Source organism: Anser brachyrhynchus, assembly GCF_964034855.1.
Source record: "Anser brachyrhynchus genome assembly, chromosome: 19".
In the NCBI taxonomy this organism is placed as follows: Eukaryota; Metazoa; Chordata; class Aves; order Anseriformes; family Anatidae; genus Anser; species Anser brachyrhynchus.
The window spans coordinates 5,408,757-5,433,066 of NC_137712.1; the positions used below are offsets into that span (position 1 = coordinate 5,408,757).

Here is a 24,310-nt window from a genome sequence, read left to right on the forward strand (position 1 = left end):
CGTGGTCTGCGTTTGGAAAGAGGAAAATCGGTTCTCAAAGGATCTGGTTGCTTTCTAGCTTCCCAAAAATTATTTCAAATTATTTCACCTAAAGCAAAGCCGTGGAGCAGGAGGTTATGTCAGTACAGACATAACCGAGGCCTTACTGACCCTGCAAAAAACCTCTAAGAAGCAGCATTTTAAAAAGCACTGATTAGTTTCCAAGATAAACTGCTGCCTGTGATTTTGTGGGGCCAGGGGAGGACTAAGTTGCTTATGACAGTTGTCTTGAATGGACTCTCCCCTCCCAAAATAAGCTTGGATTTTACAGGATGGCGGCTTCCCAGAGCCGTACACCGCCCAAACCCTGCGGAAGCCATCGCAGCAATTCCTGCTGCAGCTGCCGGCTGGGCTGGGCCGGGCTGGCCAGGGGCGCAGCAGGAATGGGTGCCATATGGACATCATCTCCACCGCAGGGTGTTTTTCCACTTTCAAAGTATGCTGCATTCTTGGCTCTTGTCCCAGCATGGCTGCATAGCTGGAATTCCCGAGCTGCTTGCCGGGGAGGAAGGAGGGCTCTTCCTGGCTGCCTGCTCCGAGCTGCAGCCGTACAGGACCGGGAGCTGAGAGCAGCCTGGTTAATGAATGCCAGCTCACCAAAGGCTTCCCGGGGCTGTTCCCTTTGTTAACGGCATGCTGAGAGCGTGTCTGCACCGTGAAGTGATTGATCACGGATCCCATCATGAAGATTAATGCGTTCTCCTGGCTACCTGGGCCTTAAGATGGTACTTTCTACGCACCTCGTGCCAAGATATTGTTTTGAAAGGCGCACTGGCGAGGCCAAGGGGAGATGGATGTGTACAGACTGTCAGTAGTAACGTATCCACATTCAGAGTTTTAAAATTGATGCAAAGTTGTGCTATATTTAGGCCTAAATTGCCTTCGAATTGGCATTAATGTCTCTGAAACTCTGCAAGTCAGAAGCTGTGCAGATTTTCCTTCCCTAGCAGCAGTAACTCGTCTCCCCGAGCTGCGAGCCGAGCCTGCAGGCTGCACACCACGCAGCCCACCGGCTGCCGAGCCTCCGGCCCCCGTTTGGCCTGAACTAACCCTGCCGCTGCCCTGGCACGGTGTGAGCCCTTCGCAGGGTGCCTGACTGTCCCCATGCGACGCGATTGAGGCCAGGAGTTCCCCTTGCTCGTGGTCTGAATGAGCTCCGCTGCTTCCCTGCAAAACCCCGTCTTTTTCTCCAGGTTCAACAAGTCGGAGACGGTAACTTTTGGGGGTCCTTGGTGGAAGATGTCCATCAACTGCAAAGGGAAGGACAGGAGGGTGCCTGGTGTAGGGTGCAAGAAGCCCAGCAGTGGAGGTGCTGGGACGCAGCCCCCGTTGGAGAAAATCATTTCCCTTATGGCAGTGTTTCATCTCACCACTGGGGCAGCAGTTTGCTGGGCGCCTTCTCAAGCACCATTGCAAGAGTGTTTGGTGGGAGGTCCATGTTCTTTGTCTGCTTTGCTCCAATTCTTTCTATGGGGACTGGCCCAGGACTCGGGGCATTAGTTGGTGCATTAGCAGCAGTGAGATCATGGAATAAATAGCAGGGGGACGGGGCAGGCATAATGAATCTGCTGAGCCGGGGTGATGTCATGAGCCTGGAGTCTTACGAGGGATTTAGTGTTTTGTGCCATGCAAGTGAAAATGAATAAATGTAGAGCATTTATCCGGGCAGAAAGTAAATACGGAGATTAGAGTTGTCATTGTTACGAGGCAGCACCACGAGCGGACGGTGTCCCTGGAGCCGGGGCTGCTCACCCGTGAAGAGACGGGCAGGAAGGGAGAGGAGCCTGTCCTAGAGCCAGGCTCCTTTCAGCCACAGGCATGTGGTAGGATTTGCATTTTGATTATTCTTCAGTAGTCTTTTAAGCTCTCTTTCCAAAGCATCTCCCTCTGCTCCTCTGTATTATGGCCCGCGATTCGTTTGGGGCCCCTAGACGGCACTCAGAGCACAGCCGGACTCGAGGCACGGCGGAGGGCAGCCGCTGGAGGATTGGGGTGGTGGAAGGTAAAGTCTAGCCGTTGACCTTTGTTTCCTTTCCAGCTTGTCGTGGAAAAACTTCTTTGCCTGGGCTTCAAGCCTGAGGCAGTTCTCTGTTCAGATTTTTAAGCTTACCTATTTCAGAGGTAGGAAAAGAAAACTGACAACCACCACCAAGGTGTACTCAGGTGATGGACGGAGCTTTGATTTTGTCACCTGCTTAATTCCCCTGAAAAAATGTAGCCTGATTTTTCCAATTCATGCCTTTGTTTCCTTTCTTTATTTTTCTTTTACCATCACAGCAGTGTCACTTTTCAGCCAGGTTTGAGCAAGGTGTGCGTGTGCTTCCTGAGAGCTCTGCCGTGCCCTGTCCTGCAGCAGGTTGCTCGAGCAGGCAACCACCTCAGCTTCATTTCAGCATGGTGTTTTTGGGTGACGTGATGCTTCCTAAAGCTCCTCTCCAGCAGGTTTAGCATTATTGTCTTTTTTTCTTTTTTTTTTTTTCCCTTCTCTCTCTCTCTGGTGGGTGTCAGCTTTGCTCTCTTGTTGTTTTGGAGATACCCTGGTGGTAAATCTTACTAGCACCAGATGTTAAAAGACAGAGGATTGCTCGTGTTTTTCTTGGCACAATGTACTCCCACTGCACCCTGTTTAATATTATCTGAACAGTAATCTGATGATTAGGAGAGATAGTGAAATAAAGCTTTATGTAGATGATCTCTTTTCATCTCTTCAACTGACTTTTAGAGCCACTGCATTAAAGGATTGGTTTGATAAGGAATTCATTGCTCCTGAGGGCAATTATCGTTTTTGCTCCCAATGTTTCTCAGACGGAAAGGAGTAAAAGCATCTACTGTTGTAATCCCCTTTATCCTTCAGTGTAGCTTTGAAGACGGGATCCAGTCACTTCTCACTGGGAGCTGTGTGTTCTGGAACAGACTTGACACAGGAGTTGTTAAATTACAGGGTTGGAGCAAGTGGCGTCTTAAATTTGGATCCTGTGGAAAATCCCAGAAAAGCAACAATCCCCAGCGTACTTCTCTCTGTTGAGACACTTCCAGCGTGCTCACAGTCATGGTTTCTGTACGGTTTCACATCCTTTCAGCCACCCAAGCGCCTTCCAGGTGCACGTTGTCATTAAGGGCTGAAACCCAGGCTTTCCCCCCTGCCCGGCTGAGGCTGGGTCCCTGCAGACAAATACCGTTGCCCAACTTCCCTGCCCGGCTGCTGGTGGTGTCAGGACTCTCCTCGCCGTGAAAAAGCTGCCTGCTGGCCCAGGCGGCAGTTCCTGCTGGAATGGGGGGATGATAGAATAACGCTCCCTCTGCTGGGGTTCGCCTCTCGGCCGGGAGGTGCCGTTGTTGGAATTGCCTTGTTCTGTCACTGCTGAGCTGCTGCTGATCTAATCACTTTTTCTTTTGTCTGTCTCCTTCCTTTTCCCATCTTCCTTGTTTGTGTCGTCCATCTCCGCGTCCTGTAGTACAAGTCTGTGTTTAGGTCCTACTCCCAGGACTTTGTGCCTCACAACCAAGTCTCCATACCTCCTTTCCTGTCTTCTACCTCCTCGTCCTGCTCCACCCCGCCTTTCCCCCCCGTCCATCCGTCTCAGAGCTCTGACCTAGCGGTGCCAGCCACGGCCAGCCAGTCTCCCAGCGCTGGGGATGTGCCAAACTCCTCTTCGCAGGAGAGCAGCTTTAACGGGAATGCTCCTGTCTGCCTTCCTTCTGAAACCTCTTTCACTGATTCTCTCCAGACGGCTTCGGTGAGACTATCCAAAGAGATGATAATGCACCTTAATGCAAGGCTGGGGGTTGTTTTTGTTTTAAAGAAATGTCACTTGTATTAATACATGCTTAAGCTCGATGTGATCTAGCCCGGTTTCCAAACTCGTGTGTGAATGCAGAGAGGTAATTTCATACAAAGATTTCTACAAAAAAATGAACCTCATGGGTTTGAGAAAATGTTAATAAAACATAAAATGGAAACATAAAATGTCAAATGCTGGTGAAGGGGAGAGGAAGAGAGGTTGCTCTAGCTTCCTGCAATTGTGATACAAACCAGAGGAAGGTAAAGGGGTGTTGTGAGGTTGGTAGTTTCTAAACGCAGGCTCCTGGCAGCGGTTCCATCCTGCAGCTGCTGCTGTGGCAGGAATTGGTGATAGCTGTCCTGCTCCCTTCCCACTGGGGAGCCCCTGGAGCTGTGGGTTCGGTTCAGCTCGTGCTCTCCTGTGCATAACCCTGCTGTGTCCTCCAGGCTCCTGCTCTTCCAGCAGCACCGGCTGTGCGCGTGGTGGCAGCGCGAGTCGGTGCAAGGCGTCGCTGTCGGTGAAGTGGGACTAAAGCTGTTCCCTCACTGATAGGCGCTGCTGTGAGTTCCGAGTCCCAGGCTGTTTTTGCCGACCAGCAGGCAGGTTACTTCCCTGAGCACCTCTTGTACAAGGCAGCGTCTCTCCTCTTCGCTGCAAAACCCAGAGGTGGTGGGATTAAAGCCTGAGCTGTGTGCGTGGTGGGGGTGCCTCTTCAAAGAGCTTGGAAGAGGGACACAGACTGCAGAGGCAGCGATCTTTTTTTCGCCCTTTGGACCTGACCTCGCTGTTGCATCTTCCTTGCTTTGGGTCCTTGTTACAGCCCTGTAGCCCTTGAGCTTGGCTCAGCCTGGCGTGATGGCTGTAGCCTGTGCTGTGAAGCAGTTTTAGGACACGTTTGGGTCTTTGGGGCTGCTCTGCACATAGCGGCAGGCCTGGTGTCGGCAGGGGCGGGTGCTTGTGCTCCAGGCTCTGACCGCTCAGCAGCCGCAGCCTTCAGTCCTCGCGTGCGCGCTTGGCACCTGCGCAGTCCCCTCTTGCCACGCAGTGCCTGCTGCAGCTCGGGGCCCTCTGGATACTGCTCGAGAACCAGAAAACACCAGCCTCCAGGCAGGTGCAGCTGAGCCAGAGGCAGGGCTTCTGGCTAGGTGGCAGCGGCCGCAGGGCACCGCTCCTCCCAGGCGTGGGCACGGGCGCTCGCTAACAGCTGGCGAGGGGCACCGTCACCTATCTCCTTTCGTCCTGTCTCCCCTAGAGCGAAAACGCCAGCGAGGAGGCTGGTGAGGGTGAATACGTCAATCTGTATTCCTCTGGCCAGAGCAACGGGGAGGTCCCTCACCCTGCAGGAGTAAGTAACCTGGAGAGGGCCACGCACCGGGAAGGGGCTGCCTGGTGCATGCTCAGCTCACGCTTGGTACCGGCCCCACGCATCCCGGCGTGCCCTGTTCCCTTGCCGGCTGTCCCTTTGCTTGCCCTCTCCTGGCTTGCTAGCTTTGATGGCCTCCTGGTTCGGGTGGAGAGCAGGCTGTCGAGGCTGGGAGAGCCCTGGCAGGATGGAGGGATGGCTTCTCCTTCCTCCCTCTCTCACCTGCGCTTCGCTGTTTGTTTGGAGCTGCTTGCGTGAGGTTCCCCTTCAGAAAGCTGCGCTCTGACCAGCACGGTCCTGTGTCTGGGTTCACTCCTGTAACCGCTTTGGCTTTCCTATGTCAATAAATAAAGCCTTGTACTCCTCCTTTTTTTTTTTTTTATCTTTTACTTCCCCATCTGGGTACGAAGTGATTTAGAGCTGTTTCTTCCTTTACTCACGCCTCCTATCTTAGGTATTTCCTAGAGGAGGCAGGGTGTGCTCCACGGCAGGGAGGTGCCATCTTCCTGTTGTGTCACAGCGAACGGCGGCAGAGGTCTGTGCTGGTCCCTTGCCTGCCCTCGCCTAGGAAGGCACTTCTCCTGCAGGATGTCTCCGAGACCTTTATCTGTGCTGGCGTTAAATGGCCAAAGAGATAGCGCGCCCATCACTTCCCTTAGGAGACGCAAGCGAGGCAGGCCCGGCCCTTCGGGCAGTCGCTAGTTGGTTCTGAACGTTGAAACAAAGGGCTTTACAGACACAGTCCGGAAAAAATCTGCAGCCACTGACACATCTCACCTGGCTGGTGAATTTTCCAGGCTGGATCTGAGCGCAGGCGGTTTCAGTCCCGTCTGTTCAGCAGGTTGAATCTCCAGGATCCGCTCTACGTGGCGTTAAATAACTCTGAACTCCAACACCAGTAGATCAATGTTCCCATTTGCCATTCATGGCTATTTTTCTCTTTAAATGGCTGATTTTAAATGCTGCATTTTTATTTGCCTAGAGCTGTCTACCTGCTCTCCCAGGCTGGGTTTGGATGGCTCTGCTTTTTGTGTTAGCCTCGTTTCCCAGCCGTGAATTGCGAAGCGGGAACGTTTTGTCGTTGTGGAAGCTCTTCTGATGGGCACGAGGGGAGCAGGAAGGGCAGTCTGCATTCACCCCTAAGATGGTCTGGTCTTTTGGGGGCTGTAACTGGGAGGGGAACTGAAACGGGAGCCTGGAGCTGGCTGTGCCCCTTCTGATTGAAGGAAAAGGCAAGTGTATTCAACGGCAAGGGCTGAAAAAAAAAAGTGGTGAGAGGGTTAAAATCCAAGACAACAGCTGACTTGTGTTGTAACTTTCAGCATCATTTCACAATGTTAAAAGCAAACAATACTAATTACACTAGTCTCCAGAGATGGTCCCAAATTTCCTGTCTAATTAACTTCTGTGTTTTCCTGGCATTTGGCATTCACTTGCATCAATCTTTAACCGCTCCGTAGGAATTTACAGTAAAGGGCCATTTAGAGGCAGTAAGACTGTAAATGCAAGCCTAGTTGTGGTGTAGGACCTCAGGCAATGATGAAAAACCTGTTCTCTTTGCAGGAATCTCCCTCTGTCAAAGACGGCCACTCGAAAGACTCCGGTTCAAACAGCAGTGCCATGGGGAAGGAAGGCAAAGATGGTGCTGAAAGGTAAGCCCAAATCCCACAAAGCACACGCTTTCCAACTTCGCGGTGTACAGAGCATCATCCTTTTTGTCCACCCTCTGGCAGTCAGTCCTTGTGGCTGCCTCTTCTGCCCTCAACCATCCCAAAGCCCTCCAGATTTTAAGCCTTTTTATTTTTTTCCTACAATGGGTGAGCGGCAGGATCCTACTGCCCGAGGAGGCAAGATATCAGGATCCAGGCAAGGTATCAGTACTTAACTCAGCGAGCCTGTAGGGGTTAATGCAGCCTGTGGTCGTCATCGCAAGTCCATCTAATTGGCAGTCCTGTCATAGAGCTGGCTGCTCCCTCCTGCTTCCAGGGAAACGTGCAAAAAAAAAGTCTGTATTGCTGCTGGGAAATCGTCTTCCAGAAGGGAATTTCTTCCTAACGCTGCTAGTTAGAGGCTGGCTGAGACCCCAGAGCAGGAGGCTTTATATCCCTTCTAATGCTCTTAGCTATCATTTGTCTATGTAAATGAAGAGGTGCAGGCTGTAACAGATGGGCTTCAGTAGGAGTGGAGTGAGTGCTTCCCTGCTGCTTGAGATTGCTCTTCAATTGCATTTCTAAAGCAAAAATAGAGAACAGCATTGTTTTGTGTGTGATAGTCAACTTCCCTCCCCCGTTTTCTTGCAGTTGGTTTGAGGGTTTTAATCCCTGCAGTGAAGGAGACAATGCAGCAGTGCTCTGCAAAGCCCGGTGTCTGGGAAGAGCACAGACTGGTGCACTGGATTCTGACCTGTGCCTGGGGAAACTGTTCCGGACAGGCACTTTTTTTCATTTCTTTAGGAATCCAAGCACAAAGAGCACGTGTCTAGGTGCTAGAGTACCTGCCTTTGGGGTAGGAGTACTGGGGTTGTGAATGTACACCAAAAAAGGGGTCAGAGTGCTAAAGCTTCCTGCAAAACGAAAGCCTGCCATTTCCCCTTGTAGCAGCACAATGGGCTGTGAGCTGACTAAAAGATGTACACAGGCAGAGTATGTTCAGGCTCTATACATTTGAGGAAGGGCTTAGGTTTGTGTGCACTACAAACGTGGTGAATTAAGGAGACGAAGTGTGCACCCATGCAAGGCATAGTAAAATCCTTTCTGCCAGAAATACAGGCACGCGAGCGTTCAGGTCCTAAAGGTTCGTCTTTCTGCTTTTCAAGAGGTGAGCAAAGCAACAGAATTAAAGCTAGACGTTTGGTCTTGTTTGCAAAAGATTTACCTCCAGGCTTTCTGTGTACTTACTGCTGCTTAACGAGGGTCTGTGCACTGAGAGCTTGGGTTGGACCCAGCATCTCTTGTCTTGGATGGGCGATGGCACTGATGGTTGTTGCCTGTGGTTTTTACAGGCAGCAGCAGTCACCGGATGCTTTGGAATCGTCACAGTTGGAGGAAGAAGTAGATGAGCTCTCCCTTATTGACCACAGTGAAATTATGGCTAGGTTAACGCTGAAGCAAGAGGTAGGTTCCTGCAGGGTGTGCTTCCATACTCTGGTTTATATTCCGGTGAGATCTGATTCCCTGTGTGCACAAGCAAGGTATCGGCTTTTATTTGATAGGAAAAACTAGGTTGCAGCACAAGTGGTGTGCAGCTTTGTGTGTGCAGACTGTTGTGAAAGTGTGAGATGCTTTCTAAGAACCACTTCGTCCTGTGCCCTTTTCCCAGTCTGCTCTTTCCCACGTCGTCGGCCTGTTCCAGTCTGAAATGAAGCACGATTTATCCAGGTGCAGGTCTGTGGTATTGCCCTTTCAGTCTGGAGGCACGTTTAGCAGATTTCCTGAGCAGGACATTATATTACTGGCACGCAAGAGCAGCCAAAGCAGTGTTCTGTGTTGGAGAAATAGCTTTGTTTCTAGCCTTGGGTGCACTCCCAGACAGCTTTGCTCACTGTGCTTTTGAACCAAGCTGCCTTTGACGTGCAGCTTGAGGGAATATGCAAGTTTTTGAACCTTTCAGACTGTCAGGGGGCTAGCTTGAAAAATAGAAAGGATTTATCATTTACTGGCACTTCAGGAGTGGTCTTTGGTGAGCCAAGATGCAGGGGAGAAAGTGAGAAGCTATTAGTCATTCTTTAAGTAGTAGTTCCTGAATCTTGCCAGAGGGTCACCTGAAAAATTCACATTTTAGACATAGCTGCTCCATGACTGTAAATCCATGTTTTTTTCAGTGCTTTGCATATTAAAATGACAGACCTTTATAAAGAAAGCCCGACATGACTCCAGTTTTCCCTGCAGGAATATTTCCATTAACTTTTTTTTTTTTTAAAACCTGTGATTTCTGAACGCTTGGGAGTAGCAGATTTGTGTCAGCCCTTAACTTTTTTCTTTATGGCCTGCACGTTGAAAACAATACAGAGCCGCTCCTGTGCGCCGTCTCCTGCAGCGTGGGAACCCCTGGCTGAGTGACAGATCAGTTTTGCATATTTTCAGTTGTGAACAGCAGTAGCTAAAAGAAAGATGTTGTCAGAAAGTGGGAAGGCAGGGGTCAAGTGTTAGCAGGGCCGTTCTCTGCTCCTGCTTATCGGATCGCTTCAGGTGACCTCCAGCCAAACAGTTCCAGATCAGGGAATGAACTCACTAGGTTTTGATGTTCCAGGAGCATGCGAGTTGAACGCACAACCTCTCACCCCACAGCAGCTGTGGTCCGTGATCCTGCACTTTGAGACAGTTCACACAGAGCTCCTGCTCCATTAATGGTCTTCTGGGAGCGTTTGGGAGTCTGGGACATTTCGGTTCATTCTTCTGTGGGCAGAAGGTTCAGCTTTCACTGCACTTCACAAAGTCAGAGACCCTGAGCGCGGATAGCCCAGATCCTCATCTGGGACACCAAATGTTTTCCTAAAACTCCAGGGTTAGCCCAACACTTTAAGACCGTGTCCCAGCTTGTGCTGCGAGCGGTGCCAGGAACATTGTGTGCTCTGCCAGTCAGCACAAAGTTTGAACCCCCGAGGTGGTGAACCAGGCCGAAGGGAGCTTGGACCACGCGTAACGCCTTTCCGTTCTCATTGCAGGGAGATGACGGGCCAGACGTCCGTGGTGGATCTGGAGATATTTTGTTAGTGCATGCGACAGAGACCGACAGGAAAGGTACAGTGGATGCACCAGAGCAAAGCTGAGGAGCTCAGCCTGGTGTGGGCTCCTGCTGCTGGTCTCCCAGGTCCCTGTAGCGTGAGCAGTTGTGATGTGACTGCCACAGCTGGGCCAGGCTGGGGAGGACTGCATTGATGATCCCCTGAGTTACGGGGGTTGTCGTGCTTAGCTTTGGTGGAACGGAGGTAAGCTGGATAAGCGCCTGCTCGTTCCATTTAACAGCAGGCTGGTGTTAACTCCTTACAGCCTTGCCCAGATCTGGGAGGCGAGGCGCAGCGGTGGAGTTGGTGACAGTGCTGCATCAAAGTGAGAGATGGTTTGGGTCTGAAGCAGTGCCCGTGGGCATGGGGCAGGCTATCCAGGTGCTACTGACACCCTTCCTTTTCCTGCTGCCTCACTTCCTAGTGCAGCTCTGTACTGCTTGCCTGCTGGTGGCCACCCAGACCCGTTCAGGGAGGGAATTCATAGTACTTGAAGTGAGACATGGGGGCGGGAAGCAGGGGGTAGCAACCCCTAGCTATATATTTGTTAAAACCCCGCTATCTCTCCAAACCCAGTCACCGCCCACACGAAGCAGCTCCTTTCCGAGCGCTGTGACAAAGACAGCCCTTGCAGCATTTCCAGAGAGTGATTCTGAACCTGCCAAATGCATTTGTGCTGATGGCCTTAACCAGAATTGATCTCCTCATCTCCTGGGATGCGAGGCAAAATGCACTAACCCACTGAACCACTCAGCTCTCATATTTTAGAGGTTTGATAGTCAAAGGGGAAATATCTTTCATGTGCATTTTTAAATGGCAGCTTTTTTACTGTAGCATAAGGTGTTTTCAATTACTTACCAGCACCGTTCAGCTAGTGAGAAAATCCTTCCCCTGGCAGATATATGTCCGTGTTTACGTCAGGCATCAAATCCAGGCACAAAGGACCAGAGATAGGAACATGTTAGAGAAAAGCAGGCAATTCATTGCACTGTGTTTAGGTATGTATATGTAAAAAAATATACGTCGAAATGAGATGGTGGAAATACCCCTTATGGAAAAGCTGAAACTGGAATAGGGAATCTCTGATTTACTCTTGCTATTCTCCGAAACAAGCATCATGTTGGAAGAATTTCCCTCTTAAAGACAGATGCTTGATAAAGGCGTGTGTGTTAGAGCACCAGCTCACAAATGGGGAGCTCACGGGAGGCTGCAAGCAGTGAGGTGAAAGCTCTGGAGAACCTCTCAAGACTGGGGAAAACCAGAGCAGGATTTGAAATACACAGCAGCACGGCCAGGGAGAGCGGATGGGCGGAGGGGGATCTGCGCGGTGCGTGTCTCAGAATAGTCACAGAGCTTAGCCTGACACGCTCTGCCAAGCCGCTGATCTGAATGGAGCACGGAGGAATTTGTGCTATGCTAACCCAGTGTTTGGGTGACTGAGAGGGTTAATGAATTAAGCTTACAATGAGAAGAATTCAGGGCTTGTAAATCAATCAGCCAAACGGCACAGAGGGGTATAGTTAAGAGGCTTTCCTTTAAAGATGAATTTCTTGGCAGCTCCGAGTGCCAGCGCAGACCAGCTGTATTACCTCACATCGCCTTTTGGGCAGATGGGAGCCCAGAATAAACGTAACTCCACGCCCTGTTGCATGATGCTTCTTGTCCGTCTGACTTCTCTAAAGGAGCTAAATGGAATAAGGGATAAAAGGAGAACTGGGGATCTTTACGAGCAAAATCCACGGTCAGTTAAGTGCTCGCAGCCACGTGCGCTTGCCGCGAGCGCAGGATTACAGCTGGACACAGCCTGGGGCTCACCCCGCCGTGACCACCCAGCCTCCAGTTTTAGAGCTGACGTCTGATTGTCGTTAGCCAAGAGCCAGCAGCGCGCTCTGATTTAGGAGCAGGAGGAAGAAGCCTCTCCACGAGGCTGCTGCCAAGAGAAACACTGCAGGTAGAGGAGAGGCACGGCTCTCGCACCGATCCCTGCTTTTTCCCACCCTCCCCGCACAAAGGGTTGGTGTTACGGCACAGGGTGTGGGGTGCTCCTCATCCTGCCTGCAGCCAGCTCTGCGTGTAGGGCCAGGCCCGAGCAGGCACGGCAGGAGCTTTTTCTCCCGTCGGTGCTAACGAGCCTCTGCCAGCAGTTGCAGCGGGCCAGGCAAGGGCAGCGTGCCATCGCGCTGCAGATGCTGACTGCAGCGCCGAGAGGTTTTATAGCGGGGCTAGGAAACTTCCAGTACGACCACTGCTGCCCTCGGTGGCCAAGCCTTGCCTAGGCTGCGAGTGTGCTGCAGTCCTGGCCTGAAATCTGTTCCTTTTGAGGTTCCTGCTTTTTCAGATGCCATCCTCTGTGCCAGCAGCCAGAGCTTTGTGGTTCTGGGGCCTGCAGCACCCACCGCTGCAGATCAATAAACAGAAGCTGGCAGCGTGCACCGTGTCGGTGTTTGTGTCATGGCAGGTCATGGTCAGTTTTTGCAGTGCAATATACTCTTTTGGATGAAAATAATTCATATTTACACTGTCCTGGGGCAGGTTTCCTGGAACACAGCAAGGGCGGAGGGTCTGCAGCACCATCTCATCATATCGAAACACATAACGTATCAAAACATATCAAAAAAAATTCCTGATCATGAGGAAAGAGTGACCACGTTCATCTGCAGGGCTCTCTGCTGCCTGAGCAGTAAGGGCACCCGCCTCTCATCATCACATCTTCTCTTTAAAGTATCCCCGGCATTGTCAGCACATTTTAATTAGCCCTGTTATTCAAAGTTCCTGTCCCACGAACAGGTGTTTTCCACCAGCCCCTTTGGTGGTCACACAAGCTAGAAAGCAAATGGTAGCGCTGCAGATGGGAGCCAGGCCGGGGGGAACGGGGCAGTTTCACTTCTGCTCTTGTGCCTTAGGGTCCATCTGCTGGTAAGAAACAACAGCACAGCTTCTCTGTGAAGTGAATTCTGGTCAAAATGTGCCCGTGTCTGTGTCCTCTTTCTGCAAGACTGGATTCAACCTCATACAAAGCTTACTTTTCTGAAAGCACGTTTGACTGAGGCTTCCTTGTCTCTCTCCGTAGATCTGGTGCTGTACTGTGAAGCCTTTCTGACTACGTACAGGACATTTATTACCCCTGAAGAGCTCATCAAGAAGCTGCAGTACAGATATCCTTTTGCATGAAAGGCAGTTCGCCCCAGGGACCAGAGCTGAGCAGCATGAGCATCATGGAGGGAGCTGGTGACAAGTTTGGAGGATGTGGTCAGTAATGTGCTTGCCCTGGGTGCCCCAGGCAGGACTCCCTCCATATCTGCAACCTGCAGGTGGGAGATGCTGCAGGGCACGTCCACGAGGAGTGGAGCACTGCACCCGAGCGTAGTCGCCAGGAGGCCCTGGCGGGGGAGAGGAGCAGTTCAGATTTTCCGTACGGAACTGGGGAAGAGCTCTTTTGTTTGGGACATCTTGTTTGTACAATGGGGATCGTGTTCTGTCTTCCAGACAGGCTGTGGGGATTGCCTGCTTGGGCAGGTGTAGGTTAACGCTGCCAAGACACGTTTTCCCTCTTGCTACAAGAAATGCAGCACAGAAGATAACGTCCTCTTAGCATCCCAGCTCTGAGCTGAGCTTGTAAGTGCTGACGAGGCCAGGGCTCGTACGCGGCAGCGTGAGCGTTTGTGTTTCTGGCAGGGCATGGGGAAGGCTTCTTGCTGAGCCCCCTGCTTGTGGTTCCTTCCGCTTGGCTCTGTCCTCGTGGCTCCCTTTGCCGTCAGCTGCGTGGCTCAGTGGCTCGGTTCAGGCAGTGCAAAGACCTCGTGGGCTTTGCTCCTGTACGCCCAGGTCAAAGGGAGCCCGACGTCACCCTGTCCTAAGTCACGGCTCATCACTGCCATCTGCAGCAGAGCCGCTGCTCCCCGGGCTCCTGCTGGGATCAGTGCTGCCGAGGACGCAGCAAAATCTCATTGGAGAGCAGGTGTCAGTGAACATGTTGGCTGGGTCGCTCCTGCAGGCCCTTCTTGATATTTGACTTACTGGCACCCTGTTTCTCTCTGCCTTTGTGCACCTGGTGGAAGCTCTTTCAACCTCTGCTGTCTCCCTCGCTGCTCTTTCCCTTGCAGCAAATTGGGCAGTGAGAGAGGCAGAGGTGACACCTGAGAGCTGTTGTCAGAGCAGATGTCTCAGACCAGCGGGGGAGATGACAGCGGAGCAGTGCTGCTCATTAAATTCCACCTTAGAGATTAGGGTCTGAGGGTACACCTGCTCCGTGAGCACCAATCCTGCAGGACCTAAGTACCTCCTCACATCCCTGCTACCTGCAGCTGGGGGGCAGATTAATACCGTGCTAATTAGAGCCAGATTGGTGTCCCTTATCTCCTAGAAACTGAACACCAATTTCAGTCAAGACCGAGCAGTATCTGTTCTGGTGTTCCTCAAGGCAGCTGTTCGTTGTGCTGATGCTGCTCTGACTACAAGAAGTTGATTCTTTAATTTGCACCCCACATATGAGAAGTTTTGCCACTTCCCAGACACGTTCAAGAAGCGCGTCAGTAAGAACACCTTCTTCGTGCTGGTGAGAGTGGTGGATGAGCTGTGGTGAGTTGCTGCCTTCATTTTGGGGTGGGAGATGAATGGTCAGTAGCCATACATAAGCCTACCAGTTAAAAATATATGTGTTTGTGTGTTTTAAACCCCATATATGATGACAGCTGAAATCCCCTACCCCTGCCAACAAGATACCCATAGTATACGCAGGGAACCCTCTTGTTGGGTATGTCCTGTCTGGGTCAAGGATTTTAAAATAACCATTGAAAGGGGAATCTCCAAGAAAGGAAGAGCTGGGAAGGGGAGGAATTTCAGTCACTCGGTTCTGCTTGTGGGAAGGAACAAGGAGACTCTGCACAGACACAAATTCTGTAGCTCGCAGACGTAGCACTGATGCCTTCCCTGGGTTTTCCATCTTGCAGCTTGGTGGAGCTGACAGAGGAAATTCTCAAGCTGCTGATGGACCTGGTGTTCCGGCTGGTCTGCAACGGGGAGCTGAGCCTTGCCAGAGTGTTACGCAAAAATATCCTCGATAAAGTAGATCAGAAGAAAATGCTGAGATTTGCCAATTCCACCAAACCTCTTGCAGCCCGTGGGGTAGCAGCCAGGTGAGGAAACATGCACATAACCATATTTTGGTTCTTTCTGAGAGACGAGGTGTCCCTTCGTTGTGGACACAACGTTTATTCTCAGTCCAAAATATAAGAAAGGGAAGAAATCAGGTCACATTTTCTTATCCTTTATTTTTCATCCTTCTCTCCTACAGGCCGGGGACCCTGCATGATTTCCACAGTCATGAGATCGCTGAGCAGCTGACCCTGCTAGACGCTGAACTCTTCTATAAAATTGAGGTACGGAGATGAGGATGGGGTGAGGGCAGAGGGAGGGATTTGAACACAAACAATCTCTGCAATCTCTGCTATTCCCAGCACACCTGTTGCATTGTAGGAGACAGCTGAACTCGTGTTGGCAAAAGACTGAACAGAGGCTGTGACTGGGAATTTTAAGAAAGAAATCCCGTGCTAATGTGTGGTATTTTCCCACCCCTCTGTTTTTCTTCCTTGGCAGATACCAGAAGTTTTGCTCTGGGCAAAAGAGCAAAATGAAGAGAAGAGCCCCAACCTGACGCAGTTCACAGAGCACTTTAATAACATGTCCTACTGGTAAGGAGCTCAGGGCAACCAAGGCACGAGTTGTGCTTAGCCTCCAGTGTCCTAGAGTTCAAGACAACGCTTGCAGAGTTGGGTTCCCTTAAGTGGGATCACGTACATGTTTTTGGCCTGGAAATAGATGCCAGGCTCTCAGAGACCCCAGAGCACAAGAGAAACAAAATCATGAGGGTTTTGGAAGGCACTGTAACCTGAAGGAATTATTGTCAGTATTGAGCTCTTCAAACGAACATTGCAAATGAATGCACTCTGTGAAGAATCGTTGTTCTCATCCTTGGAATTATTCTGTCTTTGTTGTGAATTAGAGTGCTCCATTTAAGTTGGAGATGCCACAGACTTTTTAATACTGTTGGTCCATCCTTATTAGTTTTAGTAATTGTTTAGTTTTGTAAATGAAACAGCAAGAAATCTGAGATCTGCTGAAATGGGTTTATCTTTGTTGTTTTCTGTCTGTTTTTCCAGGGTCCGTTCAATAATAATGCTACAAGAGAAAGCCCAAGACCGAGAGAGGCTGCTCCTTAAATTTATAAAGATTATGAAGGTATCAGCTTGTTTCTTGCTATGCATCACACACGCTGTTCGTTAAAGGAGCAGGAGAGTGGGACATGACAGTTGGTAGAGCTGTTTGATGCTCTAGGGCTTCCCAGATTTCTGGAGTAACTGGTATGTTCTCCCTCTTCACAGCACTTACGAAAGCTGAATAATTTTAATTCCTATCTGGCAATTCTTTCTGCACTGGATTCTGCACCCATCCGAAGGCTGGAGTGGCAGAAACAAACCTCAGAGGTGGGGAACAGCACGGGCTCTCTTCTTTAGGGGGAAAAAAGCTAACTGTGGTTGCAGTATGAAACAGCCGGGTGGGTTTTAAGAGCTCAGAGACATCCCAGGGTGGACGGATGGTGGATGAATGCTCTCCAGTGGAAATAATGCCACAGTGGGAAAAGAGTAGGAAATTGTCACATAAACCAAATAGTCTGTGCTGGAAGCCTGTAGTGCTGCTGGGCTTTCTGACAGCTGCCGAAGTGCCAGCGCTGTCACAGGCTGCGAGAACAGCCGCCTGCTTCCTCCCTGCAAATCAAAGGCTTGGTGAAGCTGCAGGCAACAAAGTTCTGAGTGTGCACAGCAAGGGGCAGGCTGAGCAGATCCACCCGAGGTGTTTGCAGGACGGCCTTACCGCCCTGGGGGAGAGGTTACAAAGAAGATGGGTTTGCAGCAGTGACCGGGGGCTTTGTGTTCTGCTAGGGCCTGGCTGAGTACTGCACGCTGATCGACAGCTCCTCGTCCTTCCGAGCCTACCGAGCAGCTCTGGCTGATGTGGAGCCTCCCTGCATACCTTACCTGTGAGTTGGTCGTTCCTTTCCTCTGCTCTTCCTTCTGCACATTCAAGTGGTTCCTTCAACAATTTCTCAGCAGCTTCTGCTCAGCTCAGCGCTCATCTCTTGCCCTACATGTAAAATAACCCATCAGTGTGCCCCGTCAGACCCATGTGCCCACTCCAAGCAATGTGTCCCCTAGCAGGGAAGAGCGGGGTGACAGCCCCTGGCACGGCTCCTCCTCCACCCTGTGACACTGCATTCCTGGTACAGCATGGCTGGATTTCTCCAGCCAGTCAACACCAAACATCTCATTCCCTTGTGTAACCATCAAAGCTCAGACCACCTGCTGCTGTTTCAGATGCTTCACTCTGTGTCTCAGCTTTCTTTTTGTAAAGGTGATTTGACTGTGGCAAAGGAAAGACCGAGTGGCTGGATCTTTAGCTGGAACCTTTCAAGTATAGATCTTTGGGGCTTGTGCACTGTAAAATAAATTTTCCAGTGAGGAGAAATGGATCCCACAGCTTCAAGCTGCTTCTTGCTCCTCTACAACCGCTCTGATTCTGATGACTTAAGAGCTGGTAAATTAGGAAGCTTCCTTGTCAAACACAGGCTGCTTCGTCCTGTTTCTAGAGGAAGGCTTGAAGCCCTTGCCCTTCTCCATAAGGGCCCTCTGATACAGATCTCAGATTTGCTCTGTGTTTATGCCGGTAAAATTTCTGGTCCTGCTTTCTCCCATCATAAAAGTCCTGTAGGAAGACGTCGTGCACACACGCGGCTTCTCGTCTGTCTGGGGACCACAGGAGGGATGCAGAGGAGCCAGGGGGGCAGGAGAGGAGGGAGCACAGACCCTCTTGCTCTCAGCTGTGCGTGTGATGAAGGGTGCTTAGCACCTGAACACCTTCATGTCTGCTGCTGGGAAGACTTCTCCCTCTAGTTCAGAATTGCAATGCTGCCGGCAGCAGCGGGAGGAGGTAGTTAGGTGGTGTGGGGCTGCTTTTGGCCGCTCTCCTGCCCGTGTGTGACAAACACCTCTACTTGTTTGCCTAATCCCTGGCCCGCTGCCCCTTTCTCTCTTTCAGAGGCCTGATTCTGCAGGACCTGACCTTTGTTCATCTGGGAAACCCAGATTACATTGACAGCAAAGTAAACTTCTCCAAGCGCTGGCAGCAGTTTAACATCCTGGACAGCATGAGGTGCTTCCAGCAAGTGTAAGTGCAGCGGGGGGAGCGGAGCTGGCCGGGGGCACTGCTGCGGGTGGTTGTGGTGGAGGCGTCGTGATGCAGGGAGACCTGGCAGTGACACGGCTCTGGTCATGGTCTCCTTCCCTCCCTGGGTTAGATACAGCCACAAAGGTGTGGTGGCGTTTTTCCCTTGAGACCCAGTGTAGCAGCATAGTTCCTGCTCTCTCCCTTTTCACACAACAGTTCCTGCTCCGGGTTCTGCCGTGGCCGGTTCTTCTCCGGGTTACGAAGGGTTTTCCTAAATGGCGTCTCACAGCAGATCCAACTGCCAGTTTCAGTGGTAGGGTCTTTTTTCCCACTTCATCAGCGAGCAAGATGTTTCTTCCTTTCTCCGTGTCACACCCCTGCCACAATCGCTCAGGCGATGCAGACGGCAGTGCTGGGTCTGTGCTAGAGCAGGGTGGGGGTGGCTCCGGGCTGGGGGAGGTCCCCGGCAGCCCCGTGGTTAACTGCAGCCTTTCTCCGTGTCCTGCAGACATTACGACATCAAAAGGAACGACGACATCGTGTCCTTCTTCAACGACTTCAGCGACCACCTGGCGGAAGAGGCCCTGTGGGAACTGTCCCTCAAAATCAAACCTCGGAACATCACGAGGCGGAAAACGGACAGAGAAGAGAAAACCTAGGAGGAGGGGGCTGTGCGAGCGAGGAGAATTGCTTGGCAGATGCGCAGAGGGCAGCTATGAGACTGGAGTTCAGTATTTGTACCTGTTACTGGGTGACGCACCCTCCCTCCTGGCTGGCAGCGATCGCTGGGCGTGCGAGTGTCGGGCCGCTGAGGGCAGAGATCAGCCAGCGCTCGCTGCACTCGCCTTCCTTCTCCTCCCGTCCCTCTGTGCCATCAAGCAGCTTTAACCCCGAGGAGAGAGCTTCGTGGAAGGAGGGTCCCAGGCAAAGTGTGTTACAGGTGGTGTTCGGAGATACCTGGGCTTTTGGTTTCACCCGTGGAGGAACCGGCAAGAGCTCGGCGCCCACGGGCCGGTCGCGGCAGCGCAAGCGGCCGTGGAAGGCGAGGTTTTGAGTCTCGCCCATGACGCCACCTCGCAACGTGTTTATCCCTAGGAGACGAGGATGGAAGAGCCTCCGCTGTCTGCCAGGGGAGCTCTGCTTTCGGAGAGCTTGCTTTTGTTTACAGGGGTCTTCGGTTTACCCCAGATCTCTCTCGCCTCCTTTCTGGGAGGAAGGCACCGGTTGTAGATACAGAAGAGGCACTGAAAATGTGGGCAGGGACCCGCCGTCTCCAGTCACCGTACCCCCCCCTCCTCCTCTCAGATCTCATTATTTAAGCAACGGTAATCCCTCCGAACCCTGAACCAGAGACTTCCCGAGGTACCGTGGTTCACACATCTGTGGACCTGTATCTTTAGTGATGGTACTAGCTTTTGCACAGTAAATTCTGTAGTATACGACTGTAAATATTAGTATTTAGAATCCATTGATGAATTTTTTTTTTTGATGCATGTCTGAAAACCCATGGGTTTATAGGAAAAAGGAAGAAAAAGTGCAAAACATTACGTGTAAAACTCCCACCCAGTGACAACGGCGTTCAAGTACTGGAAGGAAGGAATGAGGCGCGGGGCCGGCCGTGGGGCCGGAGGCAGGCAGCGGGCAGAGGAGCCGGGGTCACCTCTGGGGTGGTGGCAGCCAGCAGGGAAGGAGCCGAGCCCCCGGCCCCACCGCCTCGCTCCTCTCCTCTCCTCTCGTTGTTGCCAAATTTTTTTCTCGGGGGGTTCCCCGCCCGGATAGCCCCGGTGCTGTGCTCCGCGACCCGCGCTCTGGAAGCAGCCCCAGCCAGGCCCTGTCCCCAGCCCTGCCCGGCACAGGAGAGGGGTTAGCACTGCCCGCCCAGCGTGACCCGTCTGTCTGTCTGTCTGTCTGTCTGTCCGGTGTGCCTTATTCAGCCCCTCCTGGCCCCTCCGTGTCCCCTCTCCCAGGGTGTCCTTGCCAGTGCAGCCCCAGCTGGGCCCTTTCCCCTCCCTCCTTTCTGTCCTCATTCGGTTGTTTACAGCGTGGGTCCTGGTTTTGAGCACATGCTGTAGATTTTATCAGCCTTGCAAGGCCTTTTTCAGACCCATGTCATGTGGTCACAGGTTTTTAAGAGTTCGTCTGACAAAATCCTGCAGTTTTAGAGCAGTGGCTCATACAGGATGTTTTGCAGAGCATCCTTGATTTGTTTCTCAATAGCAGGTCAATGTTTGCTAAGCCTCTGTTTATTCTGGGTGAATCAGAGGTGCGAGCACTTCCTCCTGCAGATTGCAAAGCCTTCGCGGCTCCCTGGACGTGCTGGCTCCAGCTGCCAGCCTGCAGCAGGGAGCGACGGCGGCGTTACCCCATCCACAAGATCGTGTCCAGCTCGATCGCATCCCTGGAGCTGCAGGCAGCGGGCTCCCAGCGCATGGCCTCGCGCTGCCCAAGCTGCTGCAGTGGCCTCCGAGACACCCGTGGTGGGATCCGAACCAAGAGACCTGCATCGACGTCGGCAGCCCCGTGGGAGCGTTGGCGAGAGCAAGACGCGGCGCCTTGAAGCACACGTCCACTTCGTGCGTCCGCATCGGCTTTGCAGTCTGGTTGTGAGAGCAGAGCAAAATTCGCGAGTGTTTTCCCCCCCCTCCCCGTTTGTGCCCTCGCAGTCCCCAGAGCGGGAGGAGCAGGGCTCTCGCTGTGCCAAACATGACACCTGAGTCAGAACACTTCAAAAGCTTTTTATTTTATTTTATGGCACTACCAGCCTGGGAGCTGCATGCCATGTCTGGTCAAGGCTTTGCAACCCCTGAAGGCGTCGCAGCCTTTGAAGCAGGACGTAGTACTTTGGTTTTGCTTTGTAAATAAGATTTTAAAAAAACATCATGACGAGACTGTGACAAGGCAAAAAATCCGATCTCTGGCTGGCACAGGGCTCTGCTGGCTCTGAACACGTCACTACCACCGCTGTGTGCTGTAGCTTAGGCTGTTCCTAGGAGTATCGTGTGTGGTGATAGCACTAAAACACACCCCCATCGGTTCAGTTCCCCGTGTGCCGGGGCTGTGTGGGGAGGCGCAGCGTGGTGTGGGCTCGATGCCCCCGCTGCCGAGGAGGCCCGGGGGCAGCCGTCGGGTGCAGCTGGTCCGCGGCCCCCATCCCGCGGCTGCTCCCCTCTCCCTCGCTGTGTGTGAGCTGCTTTCAGTTCTCGCCCTGCGTGCGGAGCCGAGAGCCCCCCGCTCCCAGCCAGCCCCCGGCAGCAGGGGCTCGGCTCACGGCGCGGGGACGGGAGGCACGAGGCGCGCACGGCCGCAGCTCCTCGGCCAGCGAAAAGCTCTGAGCGCGGCCACGTCTGGTGGGCAGCCGCTGCGAGCCCCTCGCCTCCCTCGGGGGGCAGCGGGGGGGTCTCGGTCTCCTCGCTGGGCAGGGAGGGGGAAAAGCGGTGCCCAGCGCCCCGCACTGCCCCCAGCCTCTCCCACCATCCCCAGCTGTTAGGCTGTATTATATGGTTACCACTAACCCGGTCCTGATGGTGGCATCGTCCCGCAGACATTTCAAACCTGTAACTTTTATATTAAATAAACACCAGTAACAAACCTGCCTAATGATCCTGTTTACAGTGCATGCAGCAGTCTGTGGATTAAAGTGACAATCAAATCCGCTTCTTGAGCTGGTGTGGCCTCATGTTTTCTCATGTCCCCCCCCCCGGGTTTTCCCCTGCTGTTGGCCCTTTTTGCTTTTAAGTTTCCCCTGTAAATCACTTCCTTACCTCCCAGCGAGCTGCTCTCGCCCCAACAAAAGCCCAACCCTGGCACAACTCAGGGGGACGCCTGCTCCCATCACCCTCCGGGCACCGATGTGCCCGCTGTCGGGACTGGGGGTGTCTCCTTTCCCCACAACGCGTGGCACAGCCCCGCCAGCACAACCGCCTCGCGCTGACTGCCCACGGCTATAAATAACCCCCGCGGCTGCCTGGGCGGCCACACACACTCCCGCGCTATTTCAGGCCTGGACGGGGTTCAAAATTCCTCTGGAAATAATCGGCATCCGCCGGCTCGGGAGGAGGATGCCCAGACACCGAGCGAGCACACAACGCCTGCGCCTCGCAGGGGCCCCCCGGCACCTGGGGCCTGGTCCCAGCTGCACCTGGGGGGGCTGCAGGCTCCGTGACCCCGGCCAGGTTTTGGGGTCCCCGTCCCCAGCAGCGTCACGCTGCGACCCTGAATTCTCCGGCTGGTTTTGTGATTATAAGCAGCTCGGTAGCTGCTGAGCTCGCTCCCAGCCCAGGTGGCCCCCCGGGAACAGTGATGGGCTGGGGGCTCCTGCTCTGAACGGCTCTCGGCTGCTTCCCACCTGCCTGGCTCAGGGAGCGGCTGCTTTTGGGGGAAATCCCAGGTTGAGCGATCACAGAAGGGTTTGCACTAAATTTTGGGGACTAAAGCCATGGTCAAGAAGGGTCCATGGTGTGCATAGAAAACAGAAGCTCTGGCTGCGCCTATATTTTATTTAAAACTGGAAGCAGCAAGAAGGTGGCGATACAGCATAGTTACGTGTGCAGAATGATCATAAAAGCTAAAATATTATTTTTGTATTTTCTCACATTATTAATTACTGGCAGGGGGAGGGTGCACTTGGACGCCCAGAGCAGCAGCTGCCCGTGCGGAGCAGTCGCACCATTTGGCCTTTCGTTAACTTCTTGGCTGTTTACTCCCTTTCCAGCCCCAATCCCGCGAGGTGCTCCCCCTGCCAAGCATCCAGCGTGCGCCTCCTGCTGCGTCCCTGAGCTGGGCTGCTGCTACCGGGTATTTTGCTCCTCCAAGGGACAGTCCCAGCCACGGGACTCAATACCTGCTGCAGAGACCGATCCCGCGTGCGGTGCAGCGGGGCCAGCACAGCTCCTTGCCAGCTCAGGCAGGGCTCGGCGCCAGCATCGCCTCGGTCCGCGTCCGCCCTGCCTGGCCTGTGGCCTCCTGGAAGCCAGCGAGTGCTGGTGCTGCCTCGGCAGGACAATTCCTGATGGCGCCCGGTTGTCACCTTCCTCCCCGTCGTCACCCTCCTCCCGCAGCAGCCCTGGCAATGCCACACAGGGGCTGCGGCCGCTCCGTCCGCCCGGAGCCCCCCAGGCTGCAAGGAGCCCCCGGCACGCTGCGTGCCGCTGAGGCTCGGGGCCCTGTCATAGGTAAAGGGCCACCAGGACGTAGACGACCCAGCTGAAGGAGGCGAAGAGGCCGAAGAGCAGGCTGAAGAGCACCAGCGACTGGGCCTTCCTGGACGCCACCTTGGCCTGGGCCACGTCCCCGCGGCTCAGCGCGGCGCGGGTCTGGCACGGGGGGAAGGAAGCGGGAGGTCAGCGGGGGCCCCGCAGGGACAGCGGCTGGGTTTGGGGTGAGCCACCCTGTGCCACCCTGTGCCACCCTTACCTCGTGGGAGTAGACGAGCGCGACGACGCCGGTGAGCAGGCAGCAGAAGACGGTCACCAGCACCGACTCCACCAGGTAGTCCTTGGGCGGCTGCTGGCTGGCGGCGGGCGGCGCGGGGCTGGGCCGCGGCTCGAACTGGAAGGCAAAACGGGGGCGTCAGGGGGGCACCCGCCGGGGTCGGACCCTCCCCCAGGGGGTGGGGTACGGGCAGGTGGGTGCCGGGGCCCGGCTGCGTACGAGGATGAAGGGCAGGGGAGCGCCGGGCTGCGGGCAGGGCCCGAGGCCGGGCTGGAAGGCGCCGGAAGGCTGCGGGGCGAAGGCGGGCGCGAAGGGCGGGCAGAGCAGGTGGGCGCTGCGGGGGTCGGGCGGCGAGTAGGGCGGCGGCTCCCCCTCGAAGGCCGCGGGGCCGCTGCTGAGCGCCGCCACCGCCCGCGGGCCCCGCTCCGCTCCCGGGGGGGGCCCGGCCCCGGCCCCGGCCTCGGCCCCGGCCCCGGCCTCCATGCGGGGGGCGCTCAGGGGCACCGCGGGCGGCCCCGGCCCCGCGCCCCGCCGCCCCCGGGCCCGCACCTGGAGGCAGCCGGGGCCCGCCCCGCGATGGGGCCCCGCCGGCGTTAATCATTGACCGGGCCGGGAGCGGGGCCGGGGCCGGGGCCGGGGCCGGGGCCGGGGCCGGGGCCGCCCCCCCCTCCCGTTGCTCTGCGCCCCGCGCCCCCCTCCCGCCCCGCACGGGGGCCGTGCCCGCGCCCATGGCGTGCACGCGCAGCTCACGGG

General features: G+C 54.0%; 2 protein-coding genes across 8 annotated transcripts in view; one reads left to right on the top strand and one right to left on the bottom strand.

The window, feature by feature from the left end:
- RAPGEF1 (Rap guanine nucleotide exchange factor 1) overlaps nucleotides 1–21,781 on the top strand; it is a 90,034-nt gene extending 68,253 nt beyond the window's left edge. For 2 of the 7 annotated variants that reach the window (XM_080562231.1, XM_080562230.1), the window contains 15 exons: nucleotides 3,495–3,776; nucleotides 5,074–5,166; nucleotides 6,748–6,836; nucleotides 8,186–8,297; nucleotides 9,848–9,923; nucleotides 12,978–13,062; nucleotides 14,393–14,485; nucleotides 14,857–15,042; nucleotides 15,201–15,285; nucleotides 15,503–15,597; nucleotides 16,066–16,144; nucleotides 16,288–16,389; nucleotides 16,846–16,943; nucleotides 17,999–18,127; nucleotides 18,636–21,781. In XM_080562231.1, the coding sequence (XP_080418357.1) occupies nucleotides 3,495–3,776; nucleotides 5,074–5,166; nucleotides 6,748–6,836; nucleotides 8,186–8,297; nucleotides 9,848–9,923; nucleotides 12,978–13,062; nucleotides 14,393–14,485; nucleotides 14,857–15,042; nucleotides 15,201–15,285; nucleotides 15,503–15,597; nucleotides 16,066–16,144; nucleotides 16,288–16,389; nucleotides 16,846–16,943; nucleotides 17,999–18,127; nucleotides 18,636–18,786 (1,755 nt within the window). In that variant the 3' untranslated portion in view covers nucleotides 18,787–21,781. The remainder of the gene's footprint in view (nucleotides 1–3,494; nucleotides 3,777–5,073; nucleotides 5,167–6,747; nucleotides 6,837–8,185; nucleotides 8,298–9,847; nucleotides 9,924–12,977; nucleotides 13,063–14,392; nucleotides 14,486–14,856; nucleotides 15,043–15,200; nucleotides 15,286–15,502; nucleotides 15,598–16,065; nucleotides 16,145–16,287; nucleotides 16,390–16,845; nucleotides 16,944–17,998; nucleotides 18,128–18,635) is intronic. The other 5 variants (XM_080562234.1, XM_080562233.1, XM_080562236.1 and 2 more) reach the window with 3 other exon arrangements.
- An 822-nt stretch (nucleotides 21,782–22,603) lies between these two features.
- On the bottom strand, nucleotides 22,604–24,069 carry PRRT1B (proline rich transmembrane protein 1B). The gene is made up of 3 exons (XM_080562269.1): nucleotides 23,777–24,069; nucleotides 23,540–23,674; nucleotides 22,604–23,439 (listed from the first exon to the last, which is right to left on the bottom strand). Exons 1-3 carry the CDS (start codon nucleotides 24,038–24,040, stop codon nucleotides 23,293–23,295), a joined length of 546 nt encoding a protein of 181 aa, XP_080418395.1. The 5' UTR covers nucleotides 24,041–24,069; the 3' UTR covers nucleotides 22,604–23,292.
- Between the last annotated feature and the right edge of the window lie 241 nt (nucleotides 24,070–24,310).